The sequence below is a fragment of the Peromyscus maniculatus genome, chromosome 4, assembly GCF_049852395.1.
Source record: "Peromyscus maniculatus bairdii isolate BWxNUB_F1_BW_parent chromosome 4, HU_Pman_BW_mat_3.1, whole genome shotgun sequence".
Taxonomy (NCBI): Eukaryota; Metazoa; Chordata; class Mammalia; order Rodentia; family Cricetidae; genus Peromyscus; species Peromyscus maniculatus.
This window is the reverse complement of record NC_134855.1, coordinates 138173896-138190558: the sequence shown is the minus strand read 5'-3', so window position 1 is coordinate 138190558 and position 16663 is coordinate 138173896. Positions and strand designations below refer to the sequence as shown.

The window sequence follows — 16663 nt, the reverse complement described above, 5'->3', positions numbered from 1 at the left end:
TGCTTCCCTTCCAGACCAGGGGCTGCACCCTCCATCCCTTTTCCAGCCTCTTCAGTTTCCACCCTGTTCCCACCCCACCCCATACAGCTGGGTCTTCTGCACGGCTGATCATCTTTCTGGGTGCCTCTGGACAGAAGCCGGGCTCTACTGTTCCCTTGGGGCCCCACAACAGGCAGAGACACCCACAGCATCACGGTGGAATCCCTTGTTGACTCTTGGAAGTGTTCAAGCCAGGTCTCTGGAGGGCTTGCTCCTTTTCCAGGCCCTGTCTTACACCCAGAGCTGGGAATAGCATGAGGCAAAGTAAAACATCTGTCTTAGGAATAAACTTGAAGAGGATGTCAAGAAATGCAGGAAGCAAGATGAATAGTATTTTAATTCATATTTCTGTTGGGTTATAGCTTGTTTTGTTTTGTGATAGAGTCTTGCTCTGTCATGCTGGGCATGCTGACCTTCAGGCCATGCCTCCTAAGTGGTAGGATTACAGATGTCTACCATTGCTCCTGAGTTTTCAATAGTTGGTGTGTGTGGGGGGGGGGGTCATTAACATCAAGTATCTTCCTCAATTTCCCTCATATCCTTTTTTTTTTTTTTTTTTTTTTTTTGGATTGTGAGCCTAGCCTCTAACGGCTGAGCCATCTCTCCAGCCCCCCTCGTATCCTTTGTTTGTTGGTTGGTTTTTTGTTGTTTATGTAGAGGGCATTGGATCCCCTAGAGCTAGTTACAGGTGGTTGGTGTGAGCCTCTCCACGATGGGAATTGAACTCGGTCCTCTGGAAGAACAGTCTAAGCTCTTAATCCACTGAGCCATCCCTCCAGCCTTATCCATTTTATGTTTTAAAATGGTCACTTCCTGAACCTAAAGATCACCAATTCAACTATGCTGTCTGGCCAGCAAGCCTGAGGGATCCTCAAGTCTCTGCCTCCCCAGGGCAGAGATTACAGGAGTGAGCCACCATTGCCAGCTTTTCACTGCTATGGAAGAAATCAGAACTCAAGTCCTCGTGCCTGCATACTGAGAATTCTATTGACCGAGCCATCTCTCCATCCCTTTTTAATATTTTTTTAAATCAAAAACAATACAAAATGAACCCTGATATTCTAAACAGTCTGGTGGATACAACAGCAAAATGAAACATAAAAACAGAACCAATTATGGTTATTTGCTTTTGCCTCAGGCTCCAGGACAGCTTACTTAGTACTGTCCCTCACTCCCATGTCACACCACTGTCACAGAATCAGAGAGGAAAATAGACTGATGTCTGTAAGCTTGGAGAACATTGCTTTCAAAGGTGGGTTGTTGGGTGGGAAAATGTGTGGGAGACAGTGTTGTGAAATGGCCATCTTTCCATCTAGGTGATGGGTACCAATATGTTCAGTGTAAAGTGCTCATCTTTTCTGTACTTTAGAAACTGCATAATATTCAACAAGGAAAAAGAAAAGAAGACTGGGGGGGGGGGGAAACTCAAGGCTAGCTCCCTGGTGTCAATGCAGCCCCAGCTGGAAAGGCTTGGATGTCCAGCCTGCCCCAGCCACAATCCCACTCATTTTGAGGACTAAGCTCCTTGTCTCTGACCTCCCTCCCAATAGCAAGGCCTGGATCCTCTCCACTGCTTAGTGGCTCCCCTTGGACCTGTTTGGCTCCCTTCATCCCTCTAAGGTCTTTGAGCAAGGAGCATGTCAGTCTCTGGGATAGGGTTCATCATATAACAAAATATCCCATACTAGAGCATCAACAGTTTAGCAAAGTAAATCACCGAAGGCCCCCACTAGAGCCAAGCCTTGAGGGGTGAGGGGAACAGGAATTAACTCCAGGGGGTGGGAGTAGGGGAAGAAGCAGTGAGAACTCTGAGACATGCACCAAAACAGTTACCCAAGCCAGAAAGGAGAAAGCCTCCTTGAGAATCAGAGCATGAGCTGCTCACGCTCTGTCCACTGGGGAGGTGAGGCAGGGTCACTTCCAGACTCTGTGGCTGGCAGACATGGCCTTTGTGGTTCCTCAAGGGCACAAGACTAGTACACCGACATATCTCTGCTGCAGATAGGGGCAGCGTATTAGAGTTAACAACACATGGAGTCAGGATGTGCTCTAAGAACTGATAGGAACCCGATCGTGTGTGTGTGTGTGTGTGTGTGTGTGTGTGGTGGGGGGGTGGTAGGAGTGATGCTGATGCAGAGTCTTCATTTTCAACTCAGTTCAGAATCAGAGCTCTCCTAGGACTCAGACAGCTGAGGTGAGTACACTGTGGACTTCTTTTCCATCTCTGTTCATGCAGATTGAAGAGAAGGAAGGAAATGTGGAGATGGGTCCCATCTGCCTCGAATTCCCCCCAGGAGCACGAATCCTAATTTGAAAATTAGTGCCCCACTCACTAGGGTGTAGAGTTCCATCTGTGACTCTAGGGGGCTCTATGCTAATGACACCATCAGGATTTGTTCTTGGGGACCTGGGCTCCTACAAGTTGAGCCCAAAGATTGGAGCCAAAACCCACTGAAGGAATGCAAGCAAATTCCAGAGCTAGCAGCTGCTGTCCCTGCAGCTAATCTCCCTTGTCTTTCTAAAGACAGGGTCAGAGCTCGCACAGTGGAACAGGACTACCGCCCCTTTGTGGTCTTTTCTGAAGGTGCAATGTGGGCTCTGGGTCTGAGCACACTCCTGGTCCACCGAGAAACAGATATAAGGTAGGAGGATGGACACCCAGCGCCCTCCTCCCTGGGTTTGGGAAACGTCAGTGGTCATGGAGGACGGGAGACAGAATTTGGTTTGCTCTGGGGCCTGAGCATACCGGGGCCATCGCCGTAGTGACAAAGGGAAATAAAGCAACAAGTCTGGAGGGGGACACGCATCTCAAACGGTCTTCTTAGCACTGCTTGGCAGCCTACTCCCTCCTACTCCTGTTCTGTGACTGCAGAACCACACTGATTTGAGGATCTCTGTCACAGGTGCATCACAGACCCAGCCCACCAGGACGTGAGCACGTACACACATTTACTAAGGTTTTTGTGAGACAGATATTCCTCTCCTTCCTCTTTCCCTTCCCTTCCCTGCTTTCTCTCTCCCTCTCCTCTTCCTCTTTCCCTCCTCCCCCACTGCAGAGAGAAAGGCACCCAGCTTAGACTTCAGAATCACTCTAAGAGCCTGTGCCTAGACGATGGCTCCTCCCACAATGAGGGGCTACCCAAGAGCAGCCCAGCCTCTCCAGTTCCCATCCTGAAAGCGTATGTATAACCTTCCCCAAACAGTCCCAGGCTGACGCTTTTGAAGGAAGCACTAGAAAACCAAACCAAAAACACCCAAACCAGTCCCCACCCCGATTCCTTGGATAGACCAAGCATTCACATTGCCAAGCTTCACAGGGAAAAACATGATGCTCCAATGGCTTACTGTAAGTGGCTAATCCCTTTGCAGTGGCTGTGTAAACCCCATCCGGGGCTTGAGGCAGGGTGCTTTTGGGAATTAGGTACCTGCAAGGCAATGGGTTTGGCGCCTGGTCCCAGGGGCCGGAAAACCCACAACCCACTCCTTTACCGATCTCTTCGCAGTTTGCAGACCCATAAGGGATTTATGCTTTTGGTCGTTTGTTGCCTGGCTTGTCCCTCTCCCTGAAATGCTTCCTCCCGTACTGTAAGCTAGCAGTGTGCTCTGTTACCTAACTTAAAGCTAACCCTAATAATCATTTGTCCAGTAAATTTGCACCCTATCCGCTTTAGGGTTGGAAGCTGAAAGAGCCTACCACATTCTATACGGATCCTCCGAATCCTAGCAGCAAGGGGCCCATTGGCTCTTGCATTCTAACATCTGGGTGCGAACCAACTCATGTCTACCAGGACTTTTAACCACATCTGCTCCTTCCCTCGGCCCTGTTTTACCCGGCCAGAGCTGGGTGTCCCCCACCACCTGCCTTCCACTTATCACCATGCTGGGCAGCAGTGAACAGGAGGCCAGAAACGCCTTTGTTTCTTCTTTATTTGCGGATATAATTATTATGCACCGCACTCTAAATTAGAGATAGATTTTTTTTTCTGATATACATTTCATCTTATTCACCACGAGCACACCACACACACAGTATACACTTCCACAACCGGATACATTGCACAAGATGAGTTTGGGTTCCTGAAAACCGGCAGGCAAACGGGCTCCTGCCGCGGCTTCTCCAGAAAGAAGTCGCCCGCCCGAAATGGATTTCCCGGTCAGCCTTTCAGGCCGCAAGGTTGAAATGTCTAGGGCATGGGGAGCGCTCTTGCTGGAAATGGCTGGACGCTGTAGATTCCAAGCACTGGATGGCTGTGAAATGTCCCCCACCCCACCCCCAAGGTCAAGTTTCCGAGCCTGCGAGCTGCGTACGCCCTTTCCCCCTCCCTTCCCACCCCCATCGGTGACTGGGGTCAAAGCTGGGGGGAGGGGGCCTCAGGAAGGACAGAAAACATTCTCCACAAATACGCTCCGCTCCCTCCCCCCAAACCAGGGCGGTGTGGAATAGAAAGGACGACAGAAACGCAGACGCAGTGGACCTTAGATGTCTATCCCCCTCCCTCCCCCACCCCGTCCCCGAATAATCAGCAACTAGGAACCAGAGGTGTTTAAAGCTCGGCCTCCCTAGCGCAGCGGCGCACGGGGCTGTGGGAGAGGGAATGGGAGGGAGTGGGGGTGGGTGGGGCGGGAGCTGGGGGCAGGGACCCCGCCCCCTAGTCCTCTGCGTTGGTTCGGTAGGCCTCGATGAGGCCCTCGAGTGAATGCACGAAGCCGGACACGCTGCAGATGCCGCCAATGACGAAGATGGCCACATCGAAGAAGACCTGGTGCCACAGCAGCTTGCGCCAGAGTAGGCGTAGGTGGAAGAGGCTGGGCAGCAGGAAGCAGAGGCCGGCGCCGGTGAGACTGCCGGTGAGGCCCATGAGCAGCGCGAAGTGCGGCACGTAGATGGCCATGAGCAGCGTGAAGACCACCAGCGCGCAGCGCAGCGTCAGCCCCCAGGACTTGAGGCGACCGTCGCCTCCGTAGCAGGCGGGGAAGAAGGCGCGGCTGCCTTCCTGGAAGAGAGACTTCTCCAGCACTTCGACCGCCGCGAAGAAGGGCAACGGGTAGGACAGCAGCGCCTTGGCCACCAGGAAGAGATTGACTACGGCGCGGATGGAGCCGGGCAGGTTATCCGTGATGACCTCCTTGGTCTCGTCGGCCCAGGTGAGATAGGCGACGAGCGCGAAGAGTCCCTTGAGCACGCAGGCGGCGATGTGCGTCCAGTTCATCATGCAGTGGAATTCGCTGGGCTGTTGCATGTTGCCTTCGAGCGAGGGCAGGAAGATCTGCGACGTGTAGCTGAACACGATGATGCCGATGGAGATGGGAAATTTCTTGACGTCGATGTAGAACTTCACCTTCTCCCAGGCCCAGTCACGCGCGCGAGAGAGACAGTAGGCGATAACCAGGATGTTGATGACGAAGTGGGCCAGCGTGCACAGCAGACTGAACTTGGACACAGCCTTGAGGTTCTTCAGAAAGGCGCAGGGCAGCAGCACCGCCGTGGCGATGATGGACCAGGACTTTTGCGACACGGGCAGCCCCGGGAAGCTATTGTACATAAGGTTGCCGCTCACGACCACGTACAATATGCACGTCATCACCAGCTCGATGATCTGCGCCACATTGACCACGCGGCCACCCAGCGTGGGGAAGCGAGGAGCGCAGCACGCGTTGGCTATGGCCACGTACGAGTCCCGCACACGCACCACCTCGCCGTCTTCGTTCTCCTCGTATAAGCATGCGATGAGGATCTTGCCGGTGTAGCAACACACCACTGCAGCGAAGATGATGAGGAACAACCCCAGGTAGCCGCCGTGGAGGATGGCGTAGGGTAGGCCCAGCACAAACATGCCCTGTGGTGCAAAGAGGCAACCAGACCCAGGAGCTCAGCGGAGGCAGCCTTGGAAGGGGACCATGCCAGTAAAGCCCAAAACTATCGCTAGGGGGCGCTAGGAGAGGAGGACTTGCTCCTAGGCCACCAGGAGGAGAGGGTGGGGGTTGAATCCTTGTGAAATGGGCCCTAACGCAGAATCGGAGCATTGAGTCAGTAGGAAGGCTAGTGCAGGAAGGGAATGGAGGAAGCTGAGGGTAGAGGGGATTATAGAGATCCTCTTAGGTGCTTCCTGGGGACACAATCAGAGGCGGGGATGGAAAGCAGGGACTAGAAGGAGCATGGTCCCAGAAGGGCGCTTTAGAAAGCTCTGGAGAGCTGGTCACCGAATTTAAGGTGGCCTGGAATGGGGTGCTCATCAACGAGGGAATACGAGAGTCTAAGGGTCAAACTAGAGGAGTGGAGGTCGGATAGAGAGGAACGGGCTGAAAACCGAAGAAAGCCAGAAAAGGAGAAATACGCAGACGCTTTGGGTAGGCTCGGGCCTTTGGGGAACGGAATGAAGGTGGGGGTACGGGCTTGGAATAAGACACCCTAGTGCAAGGCTGGAGTTGGGCCCGGGGCAAACCCTAAGAAAGGTATTAAGTGGGATCTGCGGTTGGAGATCAGAGCAGGGATGCTTCCAACCCAGGAAGCCCGATCGCTGCGGGAAGCCAAAGCCAGCGGGTTTCTAGAACCCGGTGAGATGGAAGGGCCAAAGCTCTTCAATGTCGTTTATAATTTACATAGAGAGGAAAAGCTAACGAAATATAGAATTCTCTAGGCCTGTGCACCTCCAGCCTACCTGTGTCCGAGCTACAGAACAGAACCTTGAAAGACCCGAGGAGAAGCACCCAGCAACCGCTGGGACCCCAACCCCGTCCTGTATTCTGTTAAGGCTTGTCTCTCCTATCCCTGGAATGGGAAGTGCCACGCTTGAAGACACCTATCCCTCTGAGTCTAAGGTCCAGAGAAAGCCAGCTGCCGCCTTCCACCCCTGAGAAACCTACGTTTCCTGTCTCAACGATTCAACACTCTAGAGATGCTAGGGAGCCAAGACACAGAGCCCAGGGGCTCCCAGAATCGAGGCCTCTTCCCTCCCAGAAGTTGGGGCCCAACAACCCCTGCCAGCTCCCGGGGTTGTTTTGAGCGCTCCAAATCCTTCAGCGGAGGAATTCCACGCTCCTGGTGGGACCGGGACTGGGATAGGGGTTGGGATTCGAGGTTATAGACCGCGACTTTGGAGGCCTAGGGCAGTTCTCAACCACAGGAGCGGCTTGGCGGGCAGGTGGAGGAGGAGATCCGGCTTCTGCGGTGCAGCCGGGATTTCGGAGGAGAGGAGCCAGTCTGCGCAGCTGCATAGCGCGGAGTCCCTCCGACCATAGGTGTTCCTATGTGCTAGCCTGTTTGTCTCCAACAAAGCTGCACGAGCCTGAGTGTGTGCTTGTGTGTGCAAGCGTTATAATCAAGCTAATACATGGGTACTTTCTGTGTAAAAGTACTGCTGCTATTGGGGAGCATCTTGGGGTGTAGGCAAGTGCATCTGGGGTAACCCTACGAACTGTAAATAGATGCATGTCATGCGCCTGTTTGTTCGTGGGGGAAAGGGGCTGCGGGTACGTGTCCCCCTCTGTACGTGTGCACGATTTCTGCGTGTGTCCGGAGGAGGAGACTCCCAGCTCAGCTGTCCCCCGCCCCCCTCTCCTCCGGAAAATGCAGCTGTGACTCCATTCCGGAGCCCAAGGCAAACTCTCCCTTCGGATCCTGGTTTTCTTTCTCCCTCACCCCCTCCCTCTGCCCTAAGCCTTTCCCTATTTCTCCAGCTTTTGCAGGGTCTCTGGATTTGTCTCCCCCCACCCCGCAAACATCAGCCAGACTGTCCTGCAGCAGGGGCAGTCAGAGGAGGCTCTGTGGATCTGAACAGGACACCACCTGGGGGCGTAGATTCCCACACAGCTAGGAAGGTCGGGGAAGGGGAGAAAAATTCTCCAGTGGAAGGGAGGGGGGCATTGAAGCCTAGACCTCTGCGGGTTCTTGTGGGGGCAGAGGCTGGCATTCACAGCTCAGGTGGGGGTGGTGACTGTCAGAGCTGGGAATCCCGCGCTCACCTGAATGGCGTTTGTCACGTTCCAACCCGCCTCCCACGCCGTGATCTTGGGCTTGTCTTGACCCCCGAACTCGCCACCAGCTCCCACGGCCTGGTCCTTGGAGCCAGACGGTGGCAGAGGAGCGCCGCCGCGCTGGTAATGGATGTCTCCCTCGACGGGCGGTTCGGCGCCCTCGTCTCCGCAGGGCTCGCCTTCCGATTTCAGGATGTCCATCTGCAGGCCCTGGCGATGCTCAAAGTCGAGGTCGTCGCAGTGCGCGAAGCCCACCGCCTCCTCATCCGTGGCCGCCTGAAACCCCATCCTGGCAAACATGCCGCTCACCTTGGCCTGAGACTTGTTGGACACGGATGTGGCCACATTGGTCAGCTTGCTGCGGAGCAGGGTGGCCATGGCGGCGGCGGGGCAGGAGAAAAGGACAGAAGGGGCTGGGGACGCGGCTAGCGCGTGTCAAGGCAGTGAAGGCCGCTCTCTCCGCTGGCTCTTTGCGCGGCGCCCCGGGGCGCTCTGGCTCATGACCCTCGCGCCCGGCGTTCGAGGCTGACTCCGGGTGTGATAAACTGGCTCTCGATGGGACCGGCCGGAGAGGCGACGAGTGCTCTGCAGAGCTGGCGCGGGTGCCGGCTGGGCTGCGGAGGGCGGCGGCGACGGCGGCGTCAGAGCAGCTACGCGAAGCTGGCGCGGCGCCCCCACGCGGGCGCAGCCCAATGCGCTTGCACCCCTCGAAGTCAGGCGGTGCGTGGGCGGAGGGCGGAAAGGGGATGCTGCCCAAGCCAGGGGGCGTGAGGTGGGGGCCAGGTGGAGGAAAAGGGGGCACGGAAGGTTTCGGAAGTGTGACAGGGACTGGAGAGGGGCACCCTTGGGAAGGCGGAGGGAAGGAGCACTGGGAGGCCTGGGTGGGGGCCCCCCAAGTGCTGCATTTCTGGAGGAGGTGCTAAGAGGGCGTCCTGGCCCGTCCCACCTCGTCCCCGCCGCAAGGAGGGAGGAGTTCAGTATGGGCTGGTTCTCGAGGTTCTCCACCCCCCGGCCAACCCTGCAGAGTCCCCAAGCTCTGCGGCCCCAGAACTTCTGGCTTGACATCCGGATAGCCATCAGGACAGTTGCAGGTCTCCAGCCGAGCCGGGCGGGCGGACGTCTCTCTCTCTCTCTCTTCCATCTATTACTCGCTCTTAAATCTCTCCGCAAGTCCATCTTGTGACAGAAGTTACCGTCTTGGATCACTTTGAAAGACGTTCACCCCCGGACTAGACCACCTAAGCTGTTTCTGCCGTCCAGGGATGCCACGATGGAAGCGGGTAGCTGGCCACCAACTGCTCTCCAGATGCGCAGAAAGTGGAGGCGAAAGGCTGGCAGTTCGCTTTTTCCCTCTCTCTCTTTTCATATGGAGGCTTGGAAGGAACAGGACTCCGAGGATGCCTCTCGTAGCAAATGCTTATGCCGAGAAAGACAGGATCACGGCCGGCCCCGCGAAGCAGGGCGCAGATATACGAGTGCGCTCGGCCAGGCTCGGATCATCGCCCCCTGGATTGAGAGCTTGGATGTTTCTGTTGAGTGCGTATGTGTGCGAGCACGAAGACCAAAGAGATCCAGAGACAAAGACATCGCATCAGATACCGCTGTGGGTCGGCGCTGTGTGAACTCTGAGCGTGAGGTTTGGTAACCGTGTGTATTCCGTGTGTGGTTTCGTGCGCAGTGGAGTCTCAGTGTGGAGCTGGTGTTCCTGAATGGAGTTGCCTGCGTGCGTACTGGCGTGAGTCCCTTTGTAGTCTCCATGAGGTGCTGAGGCTGCTTCGTGGAGGTCCCTGCCTGTGTCCTTCCTCAGCTAGGTTCTTTCTCTAACTCCTGAGCAATAAACCACGGGATGGGACCTGCAGCAGTCCCAGCCTAGATAAAGAAGTAGCATTGTCACTGGGCCGAGGAAAGCTGAAAGAAATGATAATGACTCCCACGACTCATGTCCCCTCTGGAGACTCTTTCTCCGTGGGAACCCCAGTCTCCCCCTCCCCTGCAGTATTCTTAAATTAGCCCAGGTCAGCGCACAAGTAGGGCGGCCTGAGGGCTTTGATCGGCGAGTAGGAGCTGCCAGGACTAGGCGGGCTACCCTTAACCCCTCCCCCTTCAACTCAAGCGCCTCACGATCTCTGGAAGAGGTCTCTGTGCCATACACGGGACGGAGTGCTCCTCATCCTTCCCCCACGCCCCCCACTTCCCTCTCATGCCCACTGCAAAAAACCCCACCTCCTGCCAAACCAAGATCAAAACCCTTCCCCCTAGCATGGCTAATTCTGGTCACCTCCAGCGACTTGATAGAGGCAAAGACAGGACCGAGATTCTTTCCCAGTAAGTAGTATGCAAGGACGATCTCCCTTCGAAAAAAGCTTGAAACAGAAGGACCCTTCAACCCAGAGGTTTGCCCTGCAGATTCCTCCAGACCAGGCTTTCCACCACCCACTCCCTCCTTGCCTCTTCTTCCTAGAGGAATTCCTCTGGCCCACCTGACATAAGTAGGCAGAAGGACCAGGTGCCTTTGCAGAGTGACCTCTGTGCCTCTCAACACACACTTTGAGATAGTCAGGGGTGCCTTCTTTGACATGCAAGTCCAAAGCACTTACCTTCTCTTCCATTTTCCTTACAGTGTTTGTTTATTTGTTTTTGTTTGTTTGTTATTATAGGACCAGAGCAGGCTCTAGGGTTCTTTCATCACTGAGAAATGGGACCATTTAGTTTTTCACTCGTTCAGTCCACCTTTTTACACCCTTAGTGTGTGTGTGTGTGTGGCTATTCTGTTGGAATTACCAGAGCAAGTGTGCCCCCCCCCAGCACTTCTCACCCCAATTCTCAACTCTGAGACCTAATTCTGAGAGAGCACTTGATTTATCCTGTCTTCCATCTTCAAATATCCCGAGAGAGCCTCTTTTCATCCCTAATTTTACAGATAAGCAAACCCTCATTCCTGTAACGAAATGAAGTGTCCTGCTCAAGGTCATCCAGAATCCAAGAGAAAGCCACCTTAGAACCCAGGGAGCTAGATGGTCCCCCCCCCCAGACCCTCCCCTGTGTAAACCTCCCTCCCCTCTCTCAGGCTTTGTTTGGTCTTTGATCCTCTACTGCCCAGAGAGATGAAATCCAAAATCAGATCTCAGTTGCTCTGGTTGAAATGAGCTGTGAGCAGCCATTGGGAAGGACCTCCATTTCCTGCTCTTTGCAGTAAATGCCTCTTCCTGGGCTGGAAGTGGCTGTGGCCGGCTCCTAAGCAGCCTGTCACTTACGTGGTAATCCTGCTTCATCATATCCCAGCTCTGGGGTGTTGGACTATCTCCCTAATTCCTCTTACTCTCATTTTCTCATCCCTACCATGTGAGAACAGCCTCATATAATTATTCAGAGAATTCAGAAAACTCTTGTATACAAAATTGTTAATGTGTGTTTTGTACCTAATATGTGGCAGCCATTGACATAGGTATTGTTGTTACTGTACCCAAATTGCTACTTATTATTGTTGTGGTGTGTGTGTGTGTGTGTGTGTGTGTGTGTGTGTGTGTACAAACAAAAAGCACATGGTTGAGTCTGAGAGTCTAATTGGGCTAGAACACTTTTTGTCTCAGCCCCCTGCCCCTTCCAGTTCTGAGCCTACCTGAGGATAAGGAAATGGTGGTCAGAAAGGGGGTCGAGGGCATGAGACCTGGCAAGTGGCCTCAGCTAGATGATGATGAGTTGGGCTGTGCTTTGATGAAACCATCAGATTCTTCTGCATGGCTTCTCTTGGGCCCCCACTATGAGAAGATTCTGCATGGGCTATGACCCTTAGTAGAAACACAGCATATACATATACAAGCTCACACACATACATGCTCATACATACATTCATACACACACAAACAATGACAAACCAAATGACAGAAACATGGAGAAATGAGAACCAGCCTACAGATTCAAGTACACTGGGAGACTCATACAGATGGACAGAACAATGGACAGAACTACATACAGATCAAGGACAGACCAACACATAGACAATGAAAGATTGGTACCAAGACTGCCCCCATACGAAGAAACGAGATACCGAGGAGTCATTCTCATATGAACACAGGGATAGATGCAAACATGGAGGATTATACACAGGCAGGCTCCCAAACATGAGGACATGAACACACAGAGAGACACACGATTCACATTGAGAATAACACTCAGGAACATCCTCCTGTGATGACTGATGGTAAAGAAGCGAGAACAAAGGAGGTGAGGGCAGGAAGACAAGAAGAAACAAGAAGGGAAAGAGACCACCAGGCAGAGCCACCAGCCAGCAGGACACAGAAGAGGCAGAGGTGCCGCGGATTTCCCCTCTGACCCCCAAATCCTGTGACTAAGAAACGGGGAGGCAGGACTTGTAGGACAGGGAGCTGAATCTGTAGCTATCCTGTCTGGGAATGGGTAGCTCTTCTAGGGCCACAGTGGGTCCCACTGCCCTGGGAGAACCTGGACTTCCTGGCAGAGTACAGAGAGAAGCTCCCAGGACTCCTTCGAAGCCTACAGATCCCAGATCAGGATTCTGGGGCCCAGGTAAAATGAGCCTCCTCTCCTGACGCATGAGCACCGTCAGTCATTGAAGCCTTTCGGGATCCAGGGAGTTAAATGTCTGCCCAGCAGAGGTGGAAGCCACTTTGGGGGAAGAGGTAGGGTTAAACAGAACTGGGCTTATCTCCCAGAGCAGGCAGTGACGTGGGGGAGGGGAGCCTGAAGCCCTTGAATTAATGGCCTGGAAAGCCATCATCATGAGCGTCATTTCGGGGCTGAATGATCACAGACAGACCCCCTTTCCCCGCCCCCACTATGGCTCAGAGCCCTCCTTTGCCTTTTCTGTCTGTGAGCCTTTTCCTGCTGAGGGCACAGGCTCTGACACCCTGCAGTTGAAGCATTCATTCTAAGGTTTTTCTAACCGCAGGAAGGAGCCATGCGGCCTTGCCCAACAGTAGAACCCGGGTTTTCCCATGCTATGTCCACAGGCACAAAGGAAGGGCCAGACAGCCAGGCAGAAGGCTCCAAGTGGGCAGTACACACATGGAACAATCGGGGGGGGGGGGGGGACAAACTAGAGGGTGTAAGGGCTGCCTTTGCTGATGACACATTCAAGTACATTAGTGACTGTAAACCTAGAAGACTTCCTTGCTGAGGTGGTGACATATCCTCTCCTGGGGACATCCAAGCAGAAGCTGAATGACAATACCCAAGGGATACTAGATTTCATGACTGTTGGGCTTCTAGATTCGTGATTTCTCTGCTGAGCATTCTAGAAAGCAACCAGGGAGCAAGACACATATGGGCATAGTCCATACCTTTGGTAACTAGCCCTTAAAGCCACAGGAAGCTGACCAGAATTGAAGGAAGAGCCCTAGACTTGATTTGTGGGTTAGACCAATGATGCTCTCCTTTGTGAAACACAGCCCACCTGTCGTGGGGGAGGGGAGCATAAAAACATGTTATCTTTATTTCTCACTGTCTCCCTACACAGCATAAAGATTCATTTTGGGTTGGTCTAAATCATCAAGGGACCATATATAATCTAACGGTCTAAGTCTGGCCCTAAATTTTGACTTCAAGGTAGATGTGGCTTCTATGCTCACGTTATCTTCTGTGTAGCTGAAAGCCAGTCTTACACACACATATGAGATGTGATTTTTATTTAGACAAGCTTAGGGACCATGATCAGATCCAGAGAGTTCCTTTTGGAACTTGAGCTCACCACATACAAGTGAGGGACATCAGGACAGAGGCTCTAGTCCCAGCACGCCATGTGAGAAGGACTCTGGACTCCAGGAGCTCAAAAGCACTATGGTCTGGCCTCCTAGACCCCTGGGCCTGCTGGGACAGAGCTGGTCTTTATCAGGAGCTGTGGGTGTGCTTGATGTTATTGAAAGCACTTGGTGGGGGTTGTTCCCCTACTGTCTCAAGGTGAGACATATTCAAATACGCCAGGGGCATCTCTCTTTTGCTAAGGTAGTCTTCTGCCACTGCAGCTGGTTTTAAATCATTACCTGCAGAACTGGACATGGGAAGATGATGCTGGATGGTTGGTGGCACCAACTAGGAGGAAAAGGAAGGCTGGGAGGGAACATGATGAGGGGTACGGTGTGTGTTGAATTACTGAGGCTAACAGAGTGCTCCTTGCTTCAGCTAGAAGCTTCTTCTCTCTCTCTCTCTCTCTCTCTCTACCTCTCTCTCTCTCTCTCTCTCTCTCTCTCTCTCTCTCTCTCTCTCTCTCTCTCTCACACACACACACACACACACACACACACACTAGTACTACTAATAAGAATTTTTAGCTAGCCTGGTCTACACAGTGAGTTTCAGGCTAGCCAAGGCTACACAGAAAAACCTTGCCTTAAAAAATTTTTTTAAAGATTTATTTTATTTGATGTGTATGGATGTTTTGCCTGCATGTATGTCTGTGTACCACATACATGTCTGTTTCCTCAGAGGTCAGAAGAAGCATCATATACCCTAGAACTGGAGTCATAGAATGTGAACCACCATGTAGGTGCTGGGAACTGAACCCAGGTCCTCTGCAAGAGCAGCAAGTGCTTTTAACTACTGAGTCATCTCTTCAGCCCAATAATAATTTTAGGTAATATTTAGTAAATGTTCATTCTCCACTAGGTCAAGACTAAATACCCAATCTGAATTACAACATCAAGTCTCAACATCGTCTTGAGTGTGGATAAGTTTCCTGTCCATTTTAGAGATGGGGACATTGGAATACAAGATTAAGTAACTTTCCCAGTGCCTCGCAGAAAGAAGGTGGTAGATCCGAGATTCAAACCCAAGAGCAGAAGGACTGACTTCCATAGCCTCAGTGCTCCAGGAAGTTCTTCTGCCAGGAAAAGCTTTTGTTTCAGGGCTCCAGGAGGGGGCTGCAACCTGTATGACTCCCTCTGGCCAGATACATCAGCTCTTGAGCATTCTACCTGCATAGACTCTGTGATGCTCAGAGAACCTTATAGACATCTGGCCTCAGTGGCTGACTCTTATGTCCTGGACTTTCCAACTTCAAGAACACAGGGCTTTTCCAACAGGATAACATAGTTTTTAGTCCTGTGCCTAACGAAGGGTCCTGGGACACTTGCTGGTTCCTAGAATGGCATGTGTGAGCTCATCCTGAGAATTGCCAAATTTCCTATTGTATTATTTTATATCTAAAACACTTACCAGCGGATTCTAAGTCTCTAGGGTGACCCAATCCTGCTTGAACTGTCATGGGTCTTATGATAAAGGGAACAGAGGGGGTCCAAACACAGAAGCACAGGGAGCTGTAGTCACCGGGCGAGTGCAATTTAATTTCAGCAGCACCCCCATCCATCACATTGCATTAATTGTGTTATTTTGAATTTGATGATTTCATAGCTCTGTATTGCAGTATTATATTGTATCTGCATTTCCAGTTGTATGTTGCTAAAAGGATAAGAGGTCTGTACCCAGCTTTCAGTCTGTGCGTATTCCAGTAACATTATAATAAAGATAACGTGTCAACTGTTGGGAAGCGGCTGTGGATTCTCTCCCCTTTTATAACTGGCTTGTGTGTTACTTGACTATGAGAAGCATGCGTTTAATTCAGTCTGACCAAGTAGAAAATAAGCTCCACACACTGGTGCCCCCCACTGCCCCTGCCACCTGGACGGGCCTCCAGCCTCCATTCATCTCCCCCACTGCTGCCTTCGAGGGGAAATATGACAGCATAATGAACAGTTGTACGACGTGCTATAAAAAGGCAATTAAGGGAACTATCAGACTGGGACAAGCCAGCGTGACCTGGTTAATAGCTCTGAGCTCTGAGTGGGGCCATGGGGAGGACGGGCTGGAGGGGGGGAGGGGGCTTGCTGTTTACAGCGAGGGGCTGAAGTTATTCCAGCAACTGTCAGATAGCAAAGGGCATCTGGCTGTCCTCATGACCTCTGGGCTCAGCGACAGCCCTAGGGTCATGCTGGTTGAGAGCAAAGCTCTGCAGTCAACCTTGTTGCTGCTGGTGTCCTTCTCCTGAGCAGGTGACCCCCTAGTCTCTTGGTCCAGTTTCCTTTGCTGTTAAATGGGTGATTATCCTGGAACTGCCCCCCAGCAGTGAGAAAAGGATGCGTTCATTGTTTTTGTTTGGTGTGCATTTATGTGTGTGTGTTCACCAGTGCAGGTGTGTGGAGGCAAGAGGGTAACATTAGGATGTCTTCTTCAGTCATTTCCTAGGATTACTTTTTGAGACAAGGTCCAGAGTGGCAGGACTTATAGAATGAATCTCTCTCTCTCTCTCTCTCTCTCTCTCTCTCTCTCTCTCTCTCTCTCTCTCTCTCTCTCTCTCTCTCTCATATATATATATAATATATATCCATATATATATATATATGGAATTTATTAGACTTACAGGTTATAGTCCAACTAACCCAACAATGACAGCTATGAACAGAGGGTTCAAGAATCCAGAAGTCACTTGGTCCACAGGCTGAATGTCTCAGCTCATCTTCAGCAGATGCTGGAATTCTGAAGAAGTAGATTCTAATGCCAGTGAAGGAATGGACTTGCTAGCAAGGTGAGAGCAAGCAGGCAAAGAGCAAGAGCTTCCTTCTTCCGTGTCCTTTTCTAGGCTTCCAGCAGAAGGTGTGGCCCAGGTTAAAGCTGTGTCTTC

At 52.2% G+C, this 16663-nt stretch overlaps 1 protein-coding gene across 1 annotated transcript; it reads right to left on the bottom strand.

Moving 5' to 3' along the window:
- Positions 1-3946: 3946 nt before the first annotated feature.
- Slc32a1 (solute carrier family 32 member 1) lies at positions 3947-8798 on the bottom strand. Its single transcript, XM_006971057.4, has 2 exons — positions 8002-8798; positions 3947-5876 (listed from the first exon to the last, which is right to left on the bottom strand). Exons 1-2 carry the CDS (start codon positions 8389-8391, stop codon positions 4689-4691), a joined length of 1578 nt encoding a protein of 525 aa, XP_006971119.1. The 5' UTR covers positions 8392-8798; the 3' UTR covers positions 3947-4688.
- Positions 8799-16663: the final 7865 nt, after the last annotated feature.

Coding starts and splice junctions, on each gene's coding strand:
- Slc32a1 (XM_006971057.4), bottom strand. CDS start 8,391: ATGGCCACCCTGCTCCGCAGCAAGCTGACCAATGTGGCCACATCCGTG. Junction 5,877..8,001: donor ACGTGACAAACGCCATTCAG/GTGAGCGCGGGA, acceptor TTTGCACCACAG/GGCATGTTTGTGCTGGGCCT.